The sequence below is a fragment of the Myxine glutinosa genome, chromosome 1 (assembly GCF_964187855.1).
Source record: "Myxine glutinosa chromosome 1, kmMyxGlut1.1, whole genome shotgun sequence".
Lineage (NCBI taxonomy): Eukaryota > Metazoa > Chordata > Myxini > Myxiniformes > Myxinidae > Myxine > Myxine glutinosa.
In genome coordinates, this window is record NC_136261.1 from 240145840 (window position 1) to 240167470 (window position 21631).

General features: G+C 42.4%; 1 protein-coding gene across 2 annotated transcripts in view; it reads right to left on the reverse strand.

Moving 5' to 3' along the window:
- Positions 1–21631, reverse strand: part of LOC137435368 (uncharacterized) — a 135428-nt gene that overhangs the window by 38312 nt on the left and 75485 nt on the right. For both annotated transcript variants that reach the window (XM_078785381.1, XM_068129106.2), the window contains exons 11-16: positions 9559–9630; positions 9368–9472; positions 9085–9207; positions 8906–8990; positions 1129–1184; positions 755–845 (exon numbers count right to left, since the gene is read on the reverse strand). In XM_078785381.1, coding sequence (XP_078641507.1) covers positions 755–845; positions 1129–1184; positions 8906–8990; positions 9085–9207; positions 9368–9472; positions 9559–9630 — 532 coding nt within the window. The remainder of the gene's footprint in view (positions 1–754; positions 846–1128; positions 1185–8905; positions 8991–9084; positions 9208–9367; positions 9473–9558; positions 9631–21631) is intronic.

Consider the following 21631-nt stretch of genomic DNA (forward strand, 5'->3'; position numbering starts at 1 on the left):
CGCCCGCAAAGCGAAAAGCAGGGTTAGGCGATCGGTTGTATGTTCAGTACTCCCCATGTGAAATAAGATATGTTAATGATGATGTCATTAGCCTGGTGTTGGCTTAGCGGTTAGGGTGCCGGCTTGGGATTCTAGGATCCTGGGTTCGAATCCCGGTCGATCGCTGAATTAACGCCGGGGGGGTTGACTCAGCCTGTCATCCCTTCCGAGGTCGGCAAATTGAGTACCTGTTCACTGGTAATTCCCTCTGTGTTGCAAGAGGAGACTAACAGGGCTGGCGGCAGGAAGGGCATCCGGCCATAAAACATTGCCTCAAAAAGGGGACCACGGTGCCCGAAAAAGGATGCGGGGAAAATTGGGAACGCTTTCTTGGGAAAATTGCGAATTTGCGAATTGGGAAAGGGAAAACTGCGGGGAAAAAAAAGGCTGCGGGGAAAAATCCCTGCTCTGGGGGAAAATTGGCCTCTTATGGTGTTTTTTTAAAAATGATGATGTCATTGGTGCCTTCATTATGACGTCATAATTCGACAAGCACAACGTTTGATCCGATCAGTATGAATTTTTTTTTCTCTCTCTGCAACTATAAGCCCGATGGACACAAATGTTTTTTCTATTGGAAACCAGGTTCATCACAAGGGATTATATTAAACCTTCCGATAACTGTTGAGCCAAAAGTTACTGAAGGCTAAGCTTGATTTGAGGTGCACATATAATCCATTGCTCATCCGAAGTTTAAAGAGATATAGGAACTCACCTTCTAGATTTTTCTTGCTTTCATTTTCTTGCAGTAGAATTTCTTGGCTCTTAAGCTTCTGTTCCTCCATAACTTCTATTGCAGCTTTTATCTGCAATCCACAGTTCATGGTAGTTATAATTGAATGAATATGAGCAACACCTGAAATTCAAACATCGCGAAACTTCAATGGAGACTATTTGTACTTTAATTCGAATTATAAAATGGAAATTGGAACCCAAGAGGCACAATATGTTGTCGGACAAATTGACCGTGATTTTATGGGCAATTCTAAACCCAGAAATGTTCGTTTTATTTGCAAACGTCAGGAGATAACAACCTGTAATTTTCACAGTATTATGTTCATAATACCCAGACATTTTGAAAATGCTCACCCAGCGCTCATCTGTCACGTGCTTTAATCTCCACTGTTCATTTTCCTCTTTGTGTGCTACGAAGAAAAAAAGAAAAGCTGAAATTCTGGCACAACGGACTACAAAAAGCACCTTCAGTATTTGTTGCAAATAGGGTCTGTTTTTACAGATTTCAGTGCAAGTAATTGTAGACGAGTCTCATATTTCAAACTATTATATCTGTACATGTGTTTTTTCATCTTTCCACAATCAAATTCGTAATTTTAAGACTTTGAGTCTGCACAAAACACCATGTCCTACTAATAACTTATCACAAACTGAATTTTAACACTTGTGAAAAAGTAATATATTTTGAGGAGATTGAGCACATCAACAAAGTTCGAGATCAATTTTACCCGAAGTAAAGACTTAAATGCCCTCATATGGATTGTGATGATGTCATCGGCAGCTAAATATAAAAAAAGTCATCAGCATTAAATTGGGGCCAAAGCGTGTTTTCAGATTGGCAGGATTACGTGGAGGTGTATTTCCTTTTAGCTTTGAATTTAAATCTTGACCCAGCTGAAAAACAAACTTTCATCCTGGTGTTCCGCATGCAGCATGAGGCATCATGGACCCTTGTGGGCATTGAACTGGCTGGGTCGTTTGTTAGCATTAGTTGGTAGATGTTAAAGATCCCACGGTGCCTTTGCAAATAGGAGGTGAGCTATCGCCGGCACCCAGCACCGTGGCCAAATTCCTACCCGAACCTGAGTCGAACGTCAGGCCAAACCAGCCAGTTTGTGAAGACTTGAGCCAAGCTTCATCTGAGTCAACCTCACAATAACGGGGGAATTGTGTATGTTAAAGAAGAAGAAGAAGAAGATTTATCATGGAAAAAGGTAGTATTCCACATGGAGAGATGGCATGGAAAGAAATGGCCGTTCAATCAAAGATGGACAAAATTAGATGCTGACAGGCTGCTATAGAGTGAACTAATAAGCCTTGAAAAGCCAAACCTTTTATTTTAGAGATTTTTCATTATTACCAAAACTGATAAAGACGCCAGAATACATCGCGAAAGTACCAAATTGGGAGATCACTAAACCGCCAAATTGTATTTCGTATTTATTGTTCAGCCTGAACAGAACAATAATGGCTGAAGCGATTACAAGGATTCTCACGTGAGGAAGTAACATTGTCTCTGGGATATTGCACTCATACCACAACAACCAAAAATGAAAAAAAATTGATGAAATACCACAACCACAATATAACATCACATTCCGTTGCAAGCATATTTACGCAAATGCAGACTGGGATATGGCTCTGTGTCCGAGATTGGGGGTTAGTGTTTTATCGATCAACAATATCCCGTATTTCGTATCATTTCATTAGTTGGTAGCCGTCAGGCTATATATATATATATATACAGTCACGTGAAAAAGTAAGTACACCCCATGTAAAGTTTTGACTTTTTCAACATACAGCTATTTGATCTTCATTTCAACAATATTGATAGATAAAGGTGATATAATACAACAAGTATCATGAAACATTTACATTTTGTAGTCGATTGTATGATTTAAATAAACATAAATGCAAATTTCGCATGTGGAAAAGGTAAGTACACCCCTGGCTCTCATAGGTGGTATTGCCCCCCTTTGGCAGAAACAACGTCAAGTAGGCGTTTCTTATAACTGTCTACCAGTCTCTGACATCGACTGGGAGAATTTTTTGCCCACTCCTCCTTGCAGAATTCTTTCAGCTGTGCAATGTTTGAGGGGTTTCTTGCATGCACAGCTTGTTTCAAATCCCCCTACAACATCTCGATGGGATTTAGATCCGGGCTTTGACTTGGCCATTCCAGAACCCTCCATTTCTTTCTTTTCAGCCTTTCCTTGGTGGATTTACTGGTATGTTTATGGTCATTGTCATATTGCAAGGTCCACCTTCGGTTGAGCTTCAACTTTCCGACAGATGGCCTCACATTATCCTCAAGCACCCCCTGGTACAATGAAGAATTCATCGTGGATTTTATGATGGTGAGCTGCCCAGGCCCTGATGCAGCAAAGCTGCCCCAAACCATAATATATCCACCACCATGCTTTACAGTTGGTATCAGGTTCTTGTGGTCAAATGCTGTCTTTGGTTTTCACCAAACATGTCTTCTGGTACTGTGGCCAAATAGCTGTACCTTTGACTCATCTGTCCAGAGCACATTGTTCCACAAGTGCTGGTCTTTGCGTCGGTGTTCATTGGCAAACTTTAGTCTTGCCCTGATGTTCTTTCTGGACAGCAAAGTTTTCCTCCTGGCACATCTCCCATGTAGATCAAATTTGTGCAGCCTCTTTCTAATGGTAGACTCATGCACTTTGACATCAACAGTGGCAAGAGCTACCTGTAGGTCCCGTGATGACATTCTGGGGTTCTTAGAGACTTCTTTCAGCATCTTGCGGTCTGCTCTCGGGCTGAACTTGCTGGGGCGGGCTGGCCTGAACAAGTTGGCAGTTGTTTGGAATCTTCTCCACTTGTAGATGATCTTCCGGACAGGTGAATAATTGATTTCAAATTGTTTGGAGATCTTTTTAAATCCCTTTCCAGACTCGTAGGCATCGATAACCTTCTTTCTGAAGGCCTCAGAGAGCTCTTTTGATCTAGTGCATGGTGACGCCGCACACTTCAACAACAAAGAGCAAACCAAACTAAATGTCTGAGGTTTAAATAAGACAGATTCCTCCAAGATCCTCTCTCACGATGTTCTAATCATTTGCACCTGAGCTGGTGCACCTGATTCTAATTTTAGGTATTTGAAGTAGTGATAAATGTAGGGGTGTACTTACTTATTCCACATGCGAAATTTGCATTTATGTTTATTTAAATTATACAATGGACTACAAAATGTAAATGTTTCATGATATTTGTTATATTATATCACCTTTATCTATCAATATTGTTGAAATGAAGATCAAATAGCTGTATGTTGAAATATGTTGAAAAAGTCAAAACTTTAAATGGGGTGTACTTACTTTTTCACGTGACTGTATATACACTACCGGTCAAAAGTTTTAGAACACCTTATTTTTTCCAGTTTTTATTGAAATTTACGCAGTTTAATGTCTCAATGTAAGAGGTAGAGGATTGTGGTGTCATTTATACCCTGTTTAAGTTGTGTTTTTGGGATTCCATCCAAACATGTTTTTTCATCTATTTTAATGGATTTTTTCTGACTAGTTTCTGTTATATTCAGTTTGATGGCATCTGATGGACATTGAACCAATTTTGTTTGATTCTGAAATGTCAAATGCATTCATCTGCAATATAAGTTTCCCTTCAAAATATAGCTGTGAGTAGCCTCTTAAAGACATTCGCTTACTCATTACAATTTCGAGTTTCATTATTTCTGGACGCATGCTTTTATAGTGTTTACTATGAAATCCAAGAAAGGGGAAAAGCCATTTGATTCCTTACTTGTTTTTGTCAAATTACTGTCGGCCAAAAGATCCACACAGTGACAGTTGAAATTGTGAATTGTTCCCTCCAATCATGTTTTTGTAATTAAATGTCAGGATGCGTCGATGTTTGAGGAGGGGAGGGGCATCATTCAGAATTTATCCTGCATTTCATTTATCCCCCCCCCCATCCCCCCCCGTCAACTCAAACCGACCCCCGCTCTGCCCCCCCAACCCCTCCTGCATCCTGACATTGATGTAGACAAAAACAATGAGGCTGTGGATTTCTACAACAGTTGGAATAGACAAAGAAAGATGTCGTCATGCAGAGACTAAAATTACATGTGGTTAATGCAGACATTTACATTAGATCGGTTCCAACAAAAGTATTTATATACCTTGTTTTTAATTACGTTTAAGCTACCATAAACAATCCTTCCTTACCAGAGTGGCCACAGCAGGAGTGGGGGTAGTTATTATGCCATTGTAATTGACAGAATTTACTGATTAATTTGTGTTTTTAATAATTTAGACAAAAAATATCAAACTTGGATGACATCGAGGCTGGAGTTAGGATTGGAGAAAGATGTATCAATAATCTAAGGTATGCTGATGATACCATTCTGATGGCAGAAATCGAACGCTTATGCGGACATCCGGGCCTGACTTAGGTGCAGGAAGGTTTCTTCTTCTCGATATTCGGAGCACACTACCCTATACTATCCTATCTGGATTAAGGTATTTCATTACCTACCCCCACAAACGTAACCCCGCCTCCCCCCCCCCCCCCCCCGGAACCGTAGCTCCTGCAAGGTTCACTGCAGGTGATACCGTTCCAGCCTTAACACTTAACGACTCACACTTAATTAGCATATGAAATAAATTAGGAGGGGCTATGGGAAGTGAGCCGTAGCTAACTTACCTATTCTCCTTATAGTCCAAGCCATTTAGCCCAAATATGGGGCCAGATAGGAAAAAACTGCAACACTACATATCAGTGCGAAATTGTATGCAGTAATATATACCAGATAACATATCAAAAGTCTAAAGCTCTAAAAATATGGGGTGTCTGTCAAAATCACTGGTACATGGACCCCCCTTTTCATCCTTTTGCGGTACGATTTGTTCACATTTTGCGATACATTCCGAGCACATGGTATATAATTATACTTTTAATATCAGGAATTACAGCATGTTACAGCCCCAGTACGGCCCGTACGGAACAAAAAAATAAGCACGTAAACAAAATTCCCAATAGCTAAATACTGATCACTGATATGCAAATACGTGAATCACTTGTCATGACTGTTTCAGAATTATGGCACATTTTGTTGATTAAAATCACAAACTCATAATAAAATCACATATAGAGAAACTAATAATACTGACTCATAAAATACTGTCGGAAGTCAAGGATTCGCTTAAAAGTAAAAAAAATGTCCACAATTAACGAATTCAGCTGCATGTACAGTCTATAACAACAGTCCACTACCTAATCATCATTTACTACCAAGAGGATCAGACAGGAGGAGTGCATTCAGGACAGCATCCAGGAGGATGTGTGCCCGTACAGCCCTGGAAATTGCTTTTCCTGTTAGGATGTGATCCACTGCATTTGGTGCGTATATGAGTTCTAGCAGCTCCTTCAACCCAGAACCACCCATGAGGTGCCCTATGCTGCCAAGGAAGCTCATTTCCATATGAAAGGCACCTAGCCTTACCACAATACGTCGCATAGGGCTTCCATCTGGCTCCGAGAGAATGATCGACAATGCCTTCCACCATAGTGGCTGATCAAAGGTGATGATGGTAGGTACATCATGTTGTTTAGCATGTTGCGCAATGTAGTTGAGAGTGGAGTAGATGCATGTAGTGTCGCTCGAGCTCAAATCAATCATTGGGAGAAACAGGACAGACGATTTTGAATGCTGGACACCACGATGTAAGAGTTGCATCATCCCGGACCATGCAGGTCTTGGTATCTTGAACAGCAGTGACGTCTTCCACAGTACATCAAGGTTGGCTGTGGGATCATGGGCTCTCATGATAGGCACGCTCCCATAAGTCAAGGTTGCAAGTGCCTGGTCGTCAGCTCTATGGTACTGTATCTGGATTCTTCCAGTTGTTTCTATGTCGCTGGCAGTGACCTGAGCTCTAGGAATCGGATGTCCTTGTGTTGTTCCAGGGGTAATCATGGCTATTATCCCCATGCCATGGAAGGTGTTGTGTCCGTCTAAGGTTCTAATGTTGTGGTCGACGTTGTCAGCTGCATATTGAACAAATTCTCCCTTGTGGTTGGGTATGTCCGTACCCTGGTATACAGCTGCATTTTGGTTGAAACGTGTGACTTCCTTGTATGAGCTGCAGTACCCATGTGCATGCAGTGAATCAATAAGGAAACGAGAGGCGAAATGGTGCTGCAGCTGCACCCCTAGTGCAATTTGCAGTGGAGCAATCAGGACACGTGGTCGTGCAGCTTGCATTATAGCCTGACCAATTGAAGCTATCTTCAGCTCTACATCTTTTGCCTTCAAGATCTTTCCAAGAAAAATCTTCAGAGTATCAGGAAGAAAGTTGAGGCTGGCGTCTTTGAACTCAAAGTCTTCCGATGTTGGGTATGTTTCATTCCCTGTTTCCACTTGCTTTATGTCATCCAGTATGAATTTAGCGGCAGCTTCCAGGATTATTTTCTTCTGAATCATAGGATCCTTAGACTGGTTTGCATGAAACTCCAAAAGTACACTGTCAGCTGTTTGCCTCATCGTTGCAACATTCGATTTGCCATTAACTGTTGTGACAATGACTCTGTCGCCAAAGTGTTCAATCAGTCTGTCTTTCATATATCTTTGAGAATAGGACTCGGCATTTGAGTCAGCAAGATACTCGGCCATTTTGTCCACCAGATCAGAGATTGTGTTTTGTTCGTCGTCATTTTCCTCAAGGAATTCAGTCACCTTTATAAATGCCTGACATCTGTCATCCAGAGCAGGACGACCGCCTTCGTGTGGTGATTTGTATCGTCTACCCAATTTCTGTTTCTTCTGTACTGTTTCATTATGTACAAAATTCAGAGGGATCAGTTTCCCTGTCCGGAAATTTGAACTGCATACCTGGTGATACACGGCATCTGCCGCTGGAAGGTCACACACAATGAGCAGTCGAGCCCGAACAGTATCGGCCCATGCATCGTTCCTTGTTGAGCACTTTTGCAGAAGACTATCTTTACATTCTGTAAATGTGATAGAGTGGACATCTCCTTGTTGTTTCCTGTTATCAAAGTTCACCTTTGTACCACAGAAGAGGCAATCTGCTTTGAAGTTGAAGGCTTCCTCTGCTGATCGGAGCGAATACACTTGGGCCTGGTCTGTGTGTATCTCTGATACTCTGTGCTACCTTTGTTGGATTGCAGTATACACGTCGGCATTCTTGATGAACAACTTGACCTGGAACAGTCTGTATTGGGTCACTGCGCTGGTCACTAACAACATTAATAGTCCGACTTCCTTTTCACGAAGTGTCACTACTGGATTATCGTTGTTGGTGGATTCATTGCAGAACACACACGAATTGGCCGCCATTCTTCAGGGTTGGATTACCTGCAAATATAGAAAAGTTGAATATACTATAACTGTATGTATATTGAAAATAGACCTAAACATACTAAATACATGTCATTGATGGGATTAAAAACTAAGATATATATGGTTCACAAACAAATAATGATGTACCGTCGCTTGCTGTGGAGTGAGCAGTCTTTGTAAAATGGGGTGTGGTTAAATAAGACACTAAAACAGTAAAAACTTCACTTATATATACAATATTGTACAGTATGATATCCTTTATTTATTATATCGTGCTAGTGATTAGGTCCAGTGTATAAAATAAGCAATAGAAGTTCAGAGAGCGACAATAATCATAGCATGCGGCATATGTACGTCTTTTAACATGGGGCTAAATGGAGAAAACTTGATTGCATTATTTGAGAGTCACCCCATATTTTTAGACCTTTATACTTTTAGTATGTTATAAAGGTACCTTGAGGGTAATCAATACTAATGAGATCGGTAGTGTTGCAGTTTTTTCCCCGTCAAATGCTAAATGGCTTGGACTATTAACATGCCACACCCCTTAACAATTCAAATATTTACAACTCTTGGAATCCTCTGTCAATTCCTGGGGCGGGTAGAAAAATGGTCAACACACAAGATCTACCTTAACCACAAAACCTTAATAAAAATTCAAGAACATTTGTACAAACCCTCGGTCCCTCTAAAGACCATGTCCCCCGCCCGGTGGATGCCAAATCCCACAAACGTAAAAATATTGTTATTCGGGGTTGTGGGGATAGCATGACGAAAAGTAATTACCTTTAAGCATTGTGTATGTTGTTGGACCACTGGTATTATCAGCTGTACTTGCTGCCTTAAGGTCACTGAGATATTCATCCAGTACCTAAAGTACAGATACAAACCATGAGGCATTAATAATGTTACGTTCTTACTCATGAATCTTGTTCAATGACCCGAACCCTGCTCCCCGTAGTTACTTGTCTCTTATCCTCCATGCAAGACAAAGAGCTGTTCAAACAATGGCTCATCTCCTGCTCGACTCTCAATTGGTTTTCCAGCTTTTCAGAATGGTTCGTCAGAGCCACCACTCGGTCACCGAGCTGCAAACACACACGCGTGCACACTGTGATATATGCAATGAATGAATGCCTCCTCAAACTAATGCAGTCACGTGACGTGGACAACTGATGAAGGCGAAAGTGCAAATGCCAAATCAACCCAGGTATAATCTATGTTCTCCACAAATGTACAGTGTTATACCTGTTCCACTTCAGCCTTATAACGTCCATTCTTTTCAATGATGTCAATAAGTGAAGCTTGTAATGTTTTGCAGTCACCACTCGCGCTGGACACTTTTTGCTCAATCTAAGCGAAAAGATTTTGTGGGTTAAACCAAAATACATTTTAAGAGTATGAGTAATTCCACTGAACAAGTGCCAGATGAAAGTTACCTTTGCCAACTCAGTTTGCAGACCGGTGCTTTCTTTATCAATCTCTTCCATGTTTGTGCCGATTTGCATCATCTACGAACAGGTACACCACAACAGGTGATTTAGGAAATCAGCAAAGACTCCTTATTTTAAGTTTCAGTGGCTTGTGATGGCCCCATTAGATGGGATCACTAAATATGTCAAAGCAATATTTTTTCAATCATTTCAACTACAGTAGTCTCGATGAGTTGGTCTCGTTCAAACGAAGGGATACATTCCACGGACTGGTCATTGCAAGGGTGCAATCAAAGGTACAACACAGGTTCCCAATAGGTTCACAAATTACATGTGCAATTCGCTTAAATCAACACCCAACATGATGATGATGATATGACTTCTCATGCAAAGAACTTCAATGGAGGAGGCCATTAATATCATCAAGTCTGTGCAATGGTTTCCAACCTTTGGTTGTTTGTCCATGTTCTATCCTCTGACATGCTGAGCATCAAGCAAGGAAACAGCACATACCATTTTACCATTTTAAAAGTCTTTGGTATAATTGGACTGGGCTCAGGTTCAAACTACGGTACCAAGTTCCCAAACACCCAAGCAGACACGCCATTTCCATTACACCACCATGTCTTATATGTCCTTGGGAACATAAAGCTACTGTAAGAGATAGCAGTTGTGGAAGTGTAATTTGATTGACTATGGAGCCTGGTTAATTAAACAATTTCTACGAGATTTGAGTGCATGACAAACTCGTTTTTTTTTATAAAGACCAACTCTCCCTGTGCAGCGCAGGCACAAGGTGAGCCACTGCTGCCCCTATTAAACCCTACTCAATTGCTTGCTTAAAGTGTCAGACATATATAGTGGTCCTCATTTAAATGCTTCTATACTCAAAATATAGTCCATATAATGATCTGTTAGGATTTAATAGTTATAGTGCAATCCTTTGGAAGGGTGAACCCCTCCAACCAGCGGGCCTCTTGATAGCAAGGTCGTAAATCCCTGCATCCCAGCATGGAGTCCATAAGGAGCGTGGTTGTCATGCCAACCCCTGCTTGTGAAGTTTTTTCCAACTAACTTGCTCAAAGTAGTAAAGAAAGACTGTATAACCTTCTTCTACTCTAATGTTTGCATTATCAATGTAGTAATTGATTAAGTATTTCCGAGACTTATATACCCCCATTGGAAAAGTTTGAAGTTCTGAACAAGCATTATGAACAATGAACAAGTCTTTTGTAAGTGCAAATTAATGTCCCATCTGGGGTGTCTTGAAGCGGTTGGTGTGTGGTGACTCCCCAACATTTTCATCTGTTCATTGATAAAGAACTTTAAGTTTCCAACTATTGGAAATAGCATAAATAAAGCATTTATATAACCAGCATTATCCATATATACTCAATATAATAATCCCTTCGGACAGACGAGTCAAATAGTGAATTTATATTTTGATACATATGAACACTTTGGAACACCAAGTTGCCTGACAAACAACTACACCTCCAGGCCAGATTGTCACCTTGGCAACAGTCATAAAAATTCCTTTCTCCCTGCACGAACTTAAAAGATATATCCATTCGAACTTAAACAAACTTAAAAGACTTCGGCACCCTCTGGCAGGACAGAGGATTTTGACGTATTCGGGAGGTCAAATGAAGCATGGAGATCTGATTGCTAACCTCTTGGATGCAATTTGTCTACCATCTGCAATTGCGGTGATTAATTGCGTGGCTCATAAAAGGGGGGTGGATGATGTTTCACGAGGAAATGCAAGAGCAGAAGAGACAGCGAGACTTGCGGCTAAGTCCGAACAAAGCCCAGTGGTTGTGGAATCAGCTGTGCCAATCTCTGAGAGTACCCTAACGTTAGAGGACGTAGGTGTTATGCAGGAAGTTGTTAGCAACCAAGAGGAGGACACCTGGGTAATTGCAGGCTGCACATATGATGTTGAATCCAAATCGTGGATTTCCCATGAAGGGCGTGTTGTTGCTCCTCGTCATTTGTTACCATGGATTGCTCGTCTGGCTCATGGTGTGAGTCACTTGAGCAAAGGGGGGATGTGTGCGTCTGTGTCTAAACAGTGGTATGCACCTGGATTTACTCCTGTGGCGGAGCAGTATTGTGCTACATGTCATGTGTATCAAGAGTACAATCAAGCAGTTCACCCGCCACCTTCAGGCCCATTTGTGCATGTACAATTGGATTTTATCCAAATGGAGAAATATGGTGGGTTCGAATTTGTTTTAGTGATTGTTGACATGTCCACAAAATGGGTTGGAGCTTACCCCTGCCGGCATGCCGATGCGAAATCAGTTGTGAAAATTTTGCTGAAAGACCATCTGTCATTTTGGGGTCCCCTGAAAAATTTCCTCCGATCAAGGAACACACTTCACAGTGCAAATTGTCCAGGAATTGTGTAATGCAATGCTGATAAAGCTCCATTTTCATTGTCCTTACCACCCGCAGTCAGCAGGGGCAGTAGAGCTCCAAAATTGGGTGTCGAATAACAAATTGGCCAAAATTTGTGCAGAGACCAATCTCAAATGGCCAGACGCCAACCCACTAGCACTAATGGCTATGAAGGCCAACTCAAACAGAAGAACAGACTTGCCCCCACACAAAATCTTAATGGGAAGACCAATGCGGGTACCCCATTCCCCTCCCCTAACGATCAAGGAAATAGACATACACCAAATGTATGACTTGATGTACACCTGTATTGCACTGACAAAAACTGTGGAGATGTTTCATTCCCAGGTGAAGGATGTCTTACTGGAACCTCCAGAGAACGAGTGTCACTCTTTCAAACCTGGGGACCTTGTGTTCATTAAAGTCTTTTATTTATTCTTTTTTTTTTTTTTAAATTTGTATACAAGATCGAGGCTCGTGTAAGAGCTAACATTAATCACAAAAAAACATAAACGGACACATAAAACATATTATAAAGGGAGTGGGAGACAAGATGGGGAGAGAGAGAGGGAAGCACACAAGTACAACAGTAGAGAACAGGGACATCGGGAGATCTGTGGAAGGGAGAGGGCTGGGGGGTGGGAGAGGTAAAAACGAATGGACAAAAAACGAAAAAGTGCTTTGCAGCCAAGATGGACGGGCCCACACCAAGTGCTACTTACCACGCATACTGCCTTGAAATTCCAGGGCATAACAAGCTGGATCCACGCAACTCATTGCGAATGAGCAAACGAGGGTGACAATGGCGGCTGAGCAGAGAGTTAACTCACGTTTATGAGATTTCATGGGTTTTGCTGATTTTTTCATTGTGGGTTTGATTGCGATGAAGATTGAAGATTATGCTGTTGAACACCGCAATTCTGTCTAACACGTATAATGCTTACACCCGTTGTTTAGCAACAGCGACACCCATTTCGCCCATGGAACGTGCAACCATACACCTGCACCTATACAACTCGTGCACCAACACCCACATTCACACGATGTTGACACTCGCATTCACCTTTCTTCTGACTATGAAAATAAGATGCAGCCTCTTGCAAATAATGAAACACACCTTTCACACGAAGGTTTTCATAGGACCCCTGAACGAATAGGGGTTAGGGAAAAACGGGAAGTAGGACCACATGATCATCACCTACATCCTAACGGCCTTTACGGTATTAACACCTACCTTGCTGTGTCATTATGAAGGCACAGAGCGTAAATAAGAGTAAATGTTGGGTTTGTACACACATACCACACTCAGCCCAAAGTGGAATAACTTTCAGTGATCCCCTTTAATTGGAGTGATTACTTGGGATGGAGATGGAATGACAAACAAAACATTATATTAACAGAGGACACGAAGCCAACTGACTTTTCTGGCAGTTACATGCCCAGTTATGATTACCATAATGACCCACCCTACTTTATTATTAAGGACCGACCAGTAGGATTGTTCTGTCTACAATGGGCAAATAAGAGTGACTTTTGTGTGGGACAATCTACTCGCGGAACCTACATTGATGTTGAGGAGAGATTGGAAGGCAGAAGAGGGCCAAATTGGACTTTTCCCCAAGTGCCAACTAATAAGACATATTTTATATGCGGATCTAGGGCATATCCTTGGCTTCCACCAAGATGGACAGGAAGTTGTTTTCCTGGTTACGTCATTCCTCACCTACGTCTAGTAGGGGGCTCTTCGGCAGAGGCTTTACACACAAGGGGACGTAGATCTGTCTCAATCGAAGAATGGATTGGAATGGTACTTCCTTCGTACTATTGCTGAAAAAGGCAGAACCTGTGCAGTCAATGGCTCAGAATGCTGCACTTATATTCCTGACAACTCTGAACACATTGCTGATTTAACTAAAAAGATTAAGGAAGAAGGAGCAAAATTGCATGGTTACCTTAAAGATGAGTTGGGAATCTCAACTTTGTTGTCCAGTATTTTTGGAAGCTGGGGTGCTGCCCTTATGAAATTTATTTGCACCGTCCTCCTTGTCATTCTGATCGTGTTGTGCCTTATCAAATACATACCGGCACCAATTACCAAATGTTTCACCAAAGCTGCGCATAAGGAGACTTTTCATGACATGTGCATGATTGACCTGTATTGATTCCATTGGACATTTCACTTTCACAATTACTCCCACAATTTAGAGATGGCTATGAACATGCAGCTCAGCTGCAAAGATGTTGATTATGATGATAGAAAAAGTTACAATGAAGGCATCCAACTGTAATGTAAATGTGTCACGTGAAAAGCATGTGGTGAGGTGGAAAGAACTGGGAAGTGGCCCTGTGCTGTGGGTAGGAAGGGTGTCGGAGTGAACTCCATTCAATGTACAATGTGCGCTGAGTGGGTTCATCAAAAATGTAGTGGTCTGAGAGGGTCATTAACCAGGGTGGCAGCTACATTCAAATGTAAGGTGTGCACAGAGGGAGCTGCAGATGGAGGAAATGTTGAGTTGGATCTTGGAGACGGCGTGAAGCTGGAAGGTGTGAAAACATTTTGCTACCTCGGAGACATGCTGAATGGAGAAGGTGGATCAGACTCAGCAACGGTTGCTAGAGTGAGATGTGCATGGAAGAAGTTTCGGGAACTGAGTGACGTGCTGATGAGGAGGAGAGTGTCGTTGAAGCTGAAGGGAAAGGTGTATGCTGCATGTGTGAGAAGTGTTATGATTTATGGGAGCGAGACATGGGTAATGAACGTAGAGCAGCAACGAAGGCTGGAAAGGGTGGAAATGCGAATGGTTCGATGGATGTGCGGAGTATCGTTGAGAGAGAGGAAGACAAATGATGAATTGCGAAAGATGATGGGAATATTGCCTGTGATTGATGCTGTGAAGAGGAACAGGTTGAGATGGTTTGGTCATGTATTGAGGAAGGATGAAAGTGACTTGTTGAGAAGAGTGATGGAAGTTAATGTAGAAGGAAGTAGAGGACGGGGAAGACCGAGAAAGACTTGGCTAAAGATGGTGGAAGAAGAAATGCGGGCAAGGGGGTTAACAAGGAGAGATGCAGAAAATAGGGCAAAATGGAGCAGATTGTCATGGGGACCGCAAGGTAACCCCCGCTCTAGCAGGGAACATGGCCTTAAAATGCATGTTGTTGTTGTTGTTGTTGTATGAACATGGAAGCGACTAGGACAATTGAGTATGCTGCTGTCATGAATGAGGGAATTTGCCAGAAGAAGGGCTAAATAAGTGGCCTGCATTGGAAATTATTTTTCCTGTTCAAACCTGCCCGGACTACAAGAGGGTACACCCGTGGAGACCATTCGGCCTGGGATCCTCAGGTGAATTTGGTAATAATTTAACCTAAGGACCGAAACTAAAAGAACAGGATTTATTTGTGAAAGCAGATTTAAAATCCAAATGACTTTCTTATGCAAAGGCATAAAATCAAGATTATTGCAATCAAATTGGACACTTCTTGATTGTCCTGATGAGGACAAGAGGTGTGACTGTGGAAGTGCAATTTGATTTACTATGGGGCCTGGTCAATTAAACAATTTCTACGAGATTTGAGTGTGAGACAAACTCGTTTTTTTATAAAGGCCAACTGTCTCCCTGCGCAGAGCAGATGCAAGGTGAGCCACTGCTGCCCCTATTAAACCCTATTCAATTGCTTGCTTAAAGTGTCAGACATATATAGTTGTCCTCATTTAAACGCTTCTACATTCAAAATAGAATCCATATAATGATCTGTTAAGATTTAATAGTTATCTTCTATATAAATAAAGCACAGTTTGTGTGTGTGTTACCTATAGACTCCTAAACGGAGAGGCTCACGTACTTGATATTTGGCATAGACATGGCCATTGAGCCTGGGAAGGACATGGCCTACCTCAAAATATTTGACAAGATCCATATTTTTTATTCATATTTACCTCAGCGCATTTCAGCGAGGAACATTATACACGGAATCTCAGCCGGTGCCAGAGCAGCTCGCTGATTCGCTCAGAGCGATCACGTGATATTCCATCCTCGCCACCAGACCATTGAACTGAAAATATATAGAACTAGCAGAAGTACCCGGCATTGCCGGGCGGGGAAGGGGAGGGGAACGGGGGGAGGGCGGAGGGGAGGGGAGGAGAGGAGGGAGGGGAGGGAAAGGGATGGGGGGAAGGGGAGGAGGAGGAAGTGGCCTGCGTCTCCCTCCCCTCCCCTCCTCCTCTCTTCCCCTCCCCCTCCCCCTCTCCTCCCCTCCCCCCGTTCCCCTCTCCTCCCCTCCCCTCCACTTCCGCCTCTCCCCATTCCCCTCCCCTCCCCCGCCCGGCAACGACGGGTACTTCTGCTAGTTAATAAGATTTAAAAGTTATTAATTTAATATTTAATTAATCCTTTGGAAGGGTGAACCCCTCCAACCAGTGGGCCTCTTGATAGCAAGGTCGTAAATCCCTGCATCCCAGCAGGGAGTCCAGAAGGAGATCGGTTGTCATGTCAACCCGTGCATGTGAAGCTTTTTCCAACTAACTTGCTCAAAGTATTAAAGAAAGACTGTATAACCTTTTTCTATTCTAATGTTTGCATTATCAATGTAGTAGTTTACTAATTAAATATTTCCGAGACTTATACCCCATTGGAAAAGTTTGAAGTTCTGAACAAGCATTATGAACAATGAACAGGTCTTTTGTAAGCGCAAATTGATGTCCCACCTGGGGTGCTTTGAAGTGGTTGGTATGTGGTGACTCCCCAACACGTGACTCCCCATAAATAACTTTAAGTTTCCAACTATTGGAAATAGCAGAAATAAAGTTATTTTGCCTTTATATAAGCAGCATAATCCATATATACTCAATATAATAATCCCTTCGGACGTACGAGTCATATAGCGAATTTGTATTTTGATACCAATGAACACTTTGGAACACTGAGTTGCGTGACAAACCACCGGACCTCCAGCCCAGATTGTCATCTTGGCAAATGGTCATAAACATTCCTTTCTCCCTGCACGAACTTAAAAGATATATCCCCTCTCCACTTATTCTTACACATGAAGTTCTATATATGTTGTTGCAAATATAATGATCAGTGGAAATGTGCTGAGACACGTATAGATGTGTTTATTGACACAAATAGAATAGAGTAACGCTTTATTGGATTAAAAGAAAGATTTGTAATCACGGCTTTGCCAAACTCCCTCAAAGCCGCATGCATACCACAGCCTGGCTGAGTAATTGATGACCCGGTGTGAGGTCATAAACCCATTTGTTCAAACCGACTACTCGGTCAAATTTTACACGAAGGAGACAACTGCTACGGGGAAACACACCAGTATCTCCAATGAAAACGGGTAAATTAGACCTTGGTGCCATAAAATGAGGTAAAGGGAGAAGGCCAATGAGATAAATTACATCTGGAGGTAGTTAATCCGATTCTATACTCCAAATAAAACCTAACAGGTGGCACTGTGCAACTGCAAATTAACACAAGCTATTTTACACTTTTCTTATCTTCCAACACTGCTCTTTTCTTATTGTTCTGTTAATTACTACAAGTCAGACACGTGTCCACACCTTATCTTGTTTTCAAAGGTTTATCTCAGCCCCATTTTGCCCCTCCCCACTCCATGCCCCTTTCAAAGCTCTTTGTCTGGAAAAAAAACGATATAAGGACCACAAACACCAAGACACGTCAGAGAGATCCTGCTTGCTGTATTGCGTGCTTTGGTGTATTTTGTTGGTTCCATGTGCTGTATTTCTCTGTAATCAAGTGATCTCTCTCGGCTATTAAATCTTCGTGTAATCTTCAATTGGAGAGGACATTCCATCAGTTATTTCTTCAACGCAGTGCATATACCACGACTAACTGTGCCTTCTTAAACCTATATGGAAGGTATTAAAGCATATCTAGGCGTTACAAAGCACATGTCACAGTGTAAACACAGGCCTACCGAACATACTCACCACATCACACACATGGAACATTCATACACCACGACTTATGCTTGCTGCATCAAATGCACACCCTCAGTATTTACACTCAAGACACCAGTAGTGCCTGCCATATGGGCTTCCATTGGGAGACACAATCGTTTGTTCATTGCAAGAAGCTTTACTTCCTCAATGTTCAGCTTTCCATCCACCAAGAAAATTAGAACTTGATACCAAATTATTGTATGGTGGTGGGTGAACATCTACTCGGAGGTGTTGTACCTTATTCACTGTTTGTATCATTAGCACCTGTGATAATGTTTCCTGCGTCCTTAATTTGGACGCAGTGATAATGCGTCCTTAATGCGTTATGCGTTTGGACGCATGAAACAATGATAATGTTTCAACCTTAATTTGGCTTCATATTGGATAAAGAAGATTCATTCAGGGATTAGGGCCAGCAGGATGGCCCTGGGGTACACCCACTCATCTCTAAGCTGTCTAGCCTGGGATTGAATCCAGACCCAGCTATAAATTGTCTAACCGGTGTTTCACAGGCAGGTGATTCATCAATGTGTGTGCCGTCCCTCGGATGGACGTTAAACTGAGCCGGCATAAGTTGGACGATGTTAAAGATCCCACAGCATCCTTCGCGTAAAGTAGGCGAGCTATCAATGGCACCATGGCCAAATTCGCTTCATCACCTACAGGGGGCTCTGCATCAGTGGAACAGTGGTGCTCCCAGCAATGACGCAAACCAGCAGCCGCAGGCTGCGCACAAAATTAATGAATTAATTCAGGCTTTCACTGCCTGATCAAATAAATCAGATTTGTCAGTACTGTTGCTGTCTATTCGGATTCCGTTTAGCAAGTTTCCTTCAACAACATGGAAGCTCATTTGCTGATATGCCTTCCTTAAGAATGGGCAAAACAACAATAACAACAAAAAGCTCTGTACAACTCCAATATAATTTAAAAATAAAGCTCGTTCTAACCAACTGATATTAATGTTCGGTACCTTCCGGGTGCCGTAAAAAGCGGAAATTTTGCGTGCCGACGGACATCGAAGCCGTTACACCGGGAAAAATCTCAGTACTGTCGGAAATTGTCCGTAAATTAAAATTCATGTAAAAAACCGTAAATGCATACGTTAAAAAAAACCTAAATCGATATATAGCATTTGAAAATTGTAATTTCTATAGCTGTAAACTGAAATAAACATCAGCGAAAATTTATGTAAAAACAGAAAACATGTCCGTAAAAGAAAAAGGAATTTAAAAACCAAAATTGATGTCGAGCAGCAGGTCGGTGATGTTTGCCTATAATCATAAAGCGTCTATTTATTATGTACCTATGCATGAAGTACAGGTTGTTATTCCTTACACAATGTGTAAGCATACTCCACTAGTAATTTGACAATTTGATATTGCATTGGCCTTTGTGACGCAGGATGTGGTCATGATGTCCACACTAGTTTGACCGAACATTTTTGAAATTATTATTTTTATTATTTTGCTGTTCATTATACCAAAGTGGACTTCCGTTTCCGGTCTTACTGGCGAGGGTTCGTTTTTTCGCAGCTCCACACGCTCTCCATCGAAATCGAAGTTAAGTAATTGTACCCATTTTGTATTTTCGTTAAAACTGTATTTATTTTATGGTGTATGTACGTATATTGTCCCGACAAAGATTTTCGGTGCAAATCTTTCATACCTGTATTGAAAATCGTGTTAATTCGTGTCGTCTTGAGGCCTTGTACAGTGAACACTGCACAACCTTGAGGCTTTGTTTTTCTCTCAGCGGTCTGTCGTTTGTGATCCAATAACTTTCGTTCTCTGTTTTCGCAGTCTTTCCACCCCAAAGCCTACTTCCTTATGTAAATCTCAACTCAAAAAAACAAACAAAAAAAGACATTACCTTCTCTGTGCTCATTCGTTTATTCATTCTTATTCGTTCGTTCGTTCTTCGACCACGTGTTTCTCCCCCATTTCCCCAGATAGATTGTCAAATTTCAAGTCGTTATTTTATCGTCCATGCGATATTGTTTGATTATAGTTAGTTTTGGTTTGAATTTCCTGTAACTCGTAATTAATTAATCGTGTTCTGCTCCTCGTGTGTGGCCTTGTAGTTGTTCGCCCGTCGGTGTTTTGTTAACTTAAGCGTGTTTTGCTTGGCTCTTGGTTTTTTCCCTTCTACCCCGAACATAATACTCTGTCTAACGTTCTAAATCCCCACCCCCCCCCCCCCAAAAAAAAACCAAAAACATTTATTTTATTTTCTCCACGTGTACTGTTGTCTCATCCTGTATTTTCTGTCCAGGTGTGCTGTTCGCCCCGCCCCCATTATCTCCTTGCCATCCACCGTTTGCCCTGTTCACGTGACTCGTGGTGGTCCCTCTCGGCTCTCCCCCCATTGGTATTTTTGTGCATATAAGATTGTTCACAGTTCTGTTTAAATATTATTTAAATATGTTTAACCTTTCCCCTTCTGTGTTTTATTCAGTGGTATATTACAACACGCTGTTTTTCTTCCTATTTAAAAGGCTTTTCTCAATTGCCTCTCCAACTCATTCCACTTCAAAAAAAAGAAATTCAATATCTTATACATCTCCCTCACTACATGGTCTAAATTCACATTCATTCCATCCCTCCTCCATCGTTCTGAATCGGATTGCTAACTTGAAAATCACAACAAACCCAATTTGTTATCATTATCAATGTTTGTCTTTCATTAATCATCCACTTTCTAAACTCCCCTCTTGCCCCTCCCATCCAAATCCCCCCCCCCCTTGCACCTACACTCCTAAACTACCCCCTTGCCCCTACACTCTTAAACTCCCCCCTTGCCCCTCCACTCCTGAACTCCCCCTTTGCCCCTCCCCTCCTAATCCCTCCCTTGCCCCTCCACTCCTGATCTCCCCCCTTGCCCTTCCCCTCCTAAACTCCCCCCTTGCCCCTCCCCTCCAAATCCCCCCCCCTTGCCCCTACACCCCTAAACTCCCCCCTTGCCCCTCCACTTCTAAACTTCCCCCTTGCCCCTTCCCTCCAAAACTCCCCCCTTGCCCCTCCCCTCCTAAACTCCCCCCTCACTCCTCCCCTTCATAACTCCCCCCCAATCCCTCCCATTCAAGTCTCCCCCCATACCATTCCTCTCCAATTCTCCCTCCTCCCCCCTCCTCCACCAAGCTGCCTCCTCCCCACTTCGTCTCCCTTCTATCTCATACCTCCACCCCCCCAAACCTTCTACTTTCCTCTGCCCCCCCTCAAACAACCCCTCACTGTGCCTCATCCCTTCACCATCAAACCTTTCATCCTCCTCATCCTTCCCTTTCTTGGAACTCTTCTGCAACATCTGACACACTATCAACTGCTCTCCCTACCTCCCCCTCTCATCCTTCATCTTACCCTACTCCTCCCCTCCCCTGTCCTGTACCCGATGCTCCCCCTCTCTCTTCATTAACGGTATGGACCTCAAACATCCGGGGCCTTCGCTCAAACCTGACTGATCTCTCCATACAGGTTGCTTCTGACAATCCAGACTTGATCTGCTGAACAGAGACTTTCCTCCTTCAAGATGTCTCTGATTCCTTAATATCTCTTCCTGGTTACTCCCTCCTCCGGTATGATAGACCTGAGCCTCGGCCTGGTGGTGGGGTGGCTATCTTTGTCAAAAACTCTCTTCCTCACTCTCCTTGCACTGCCCTCTTTCCTCCTCACCCGCAGGAGTACCTCTGGTTACGGCTTCCTCTCC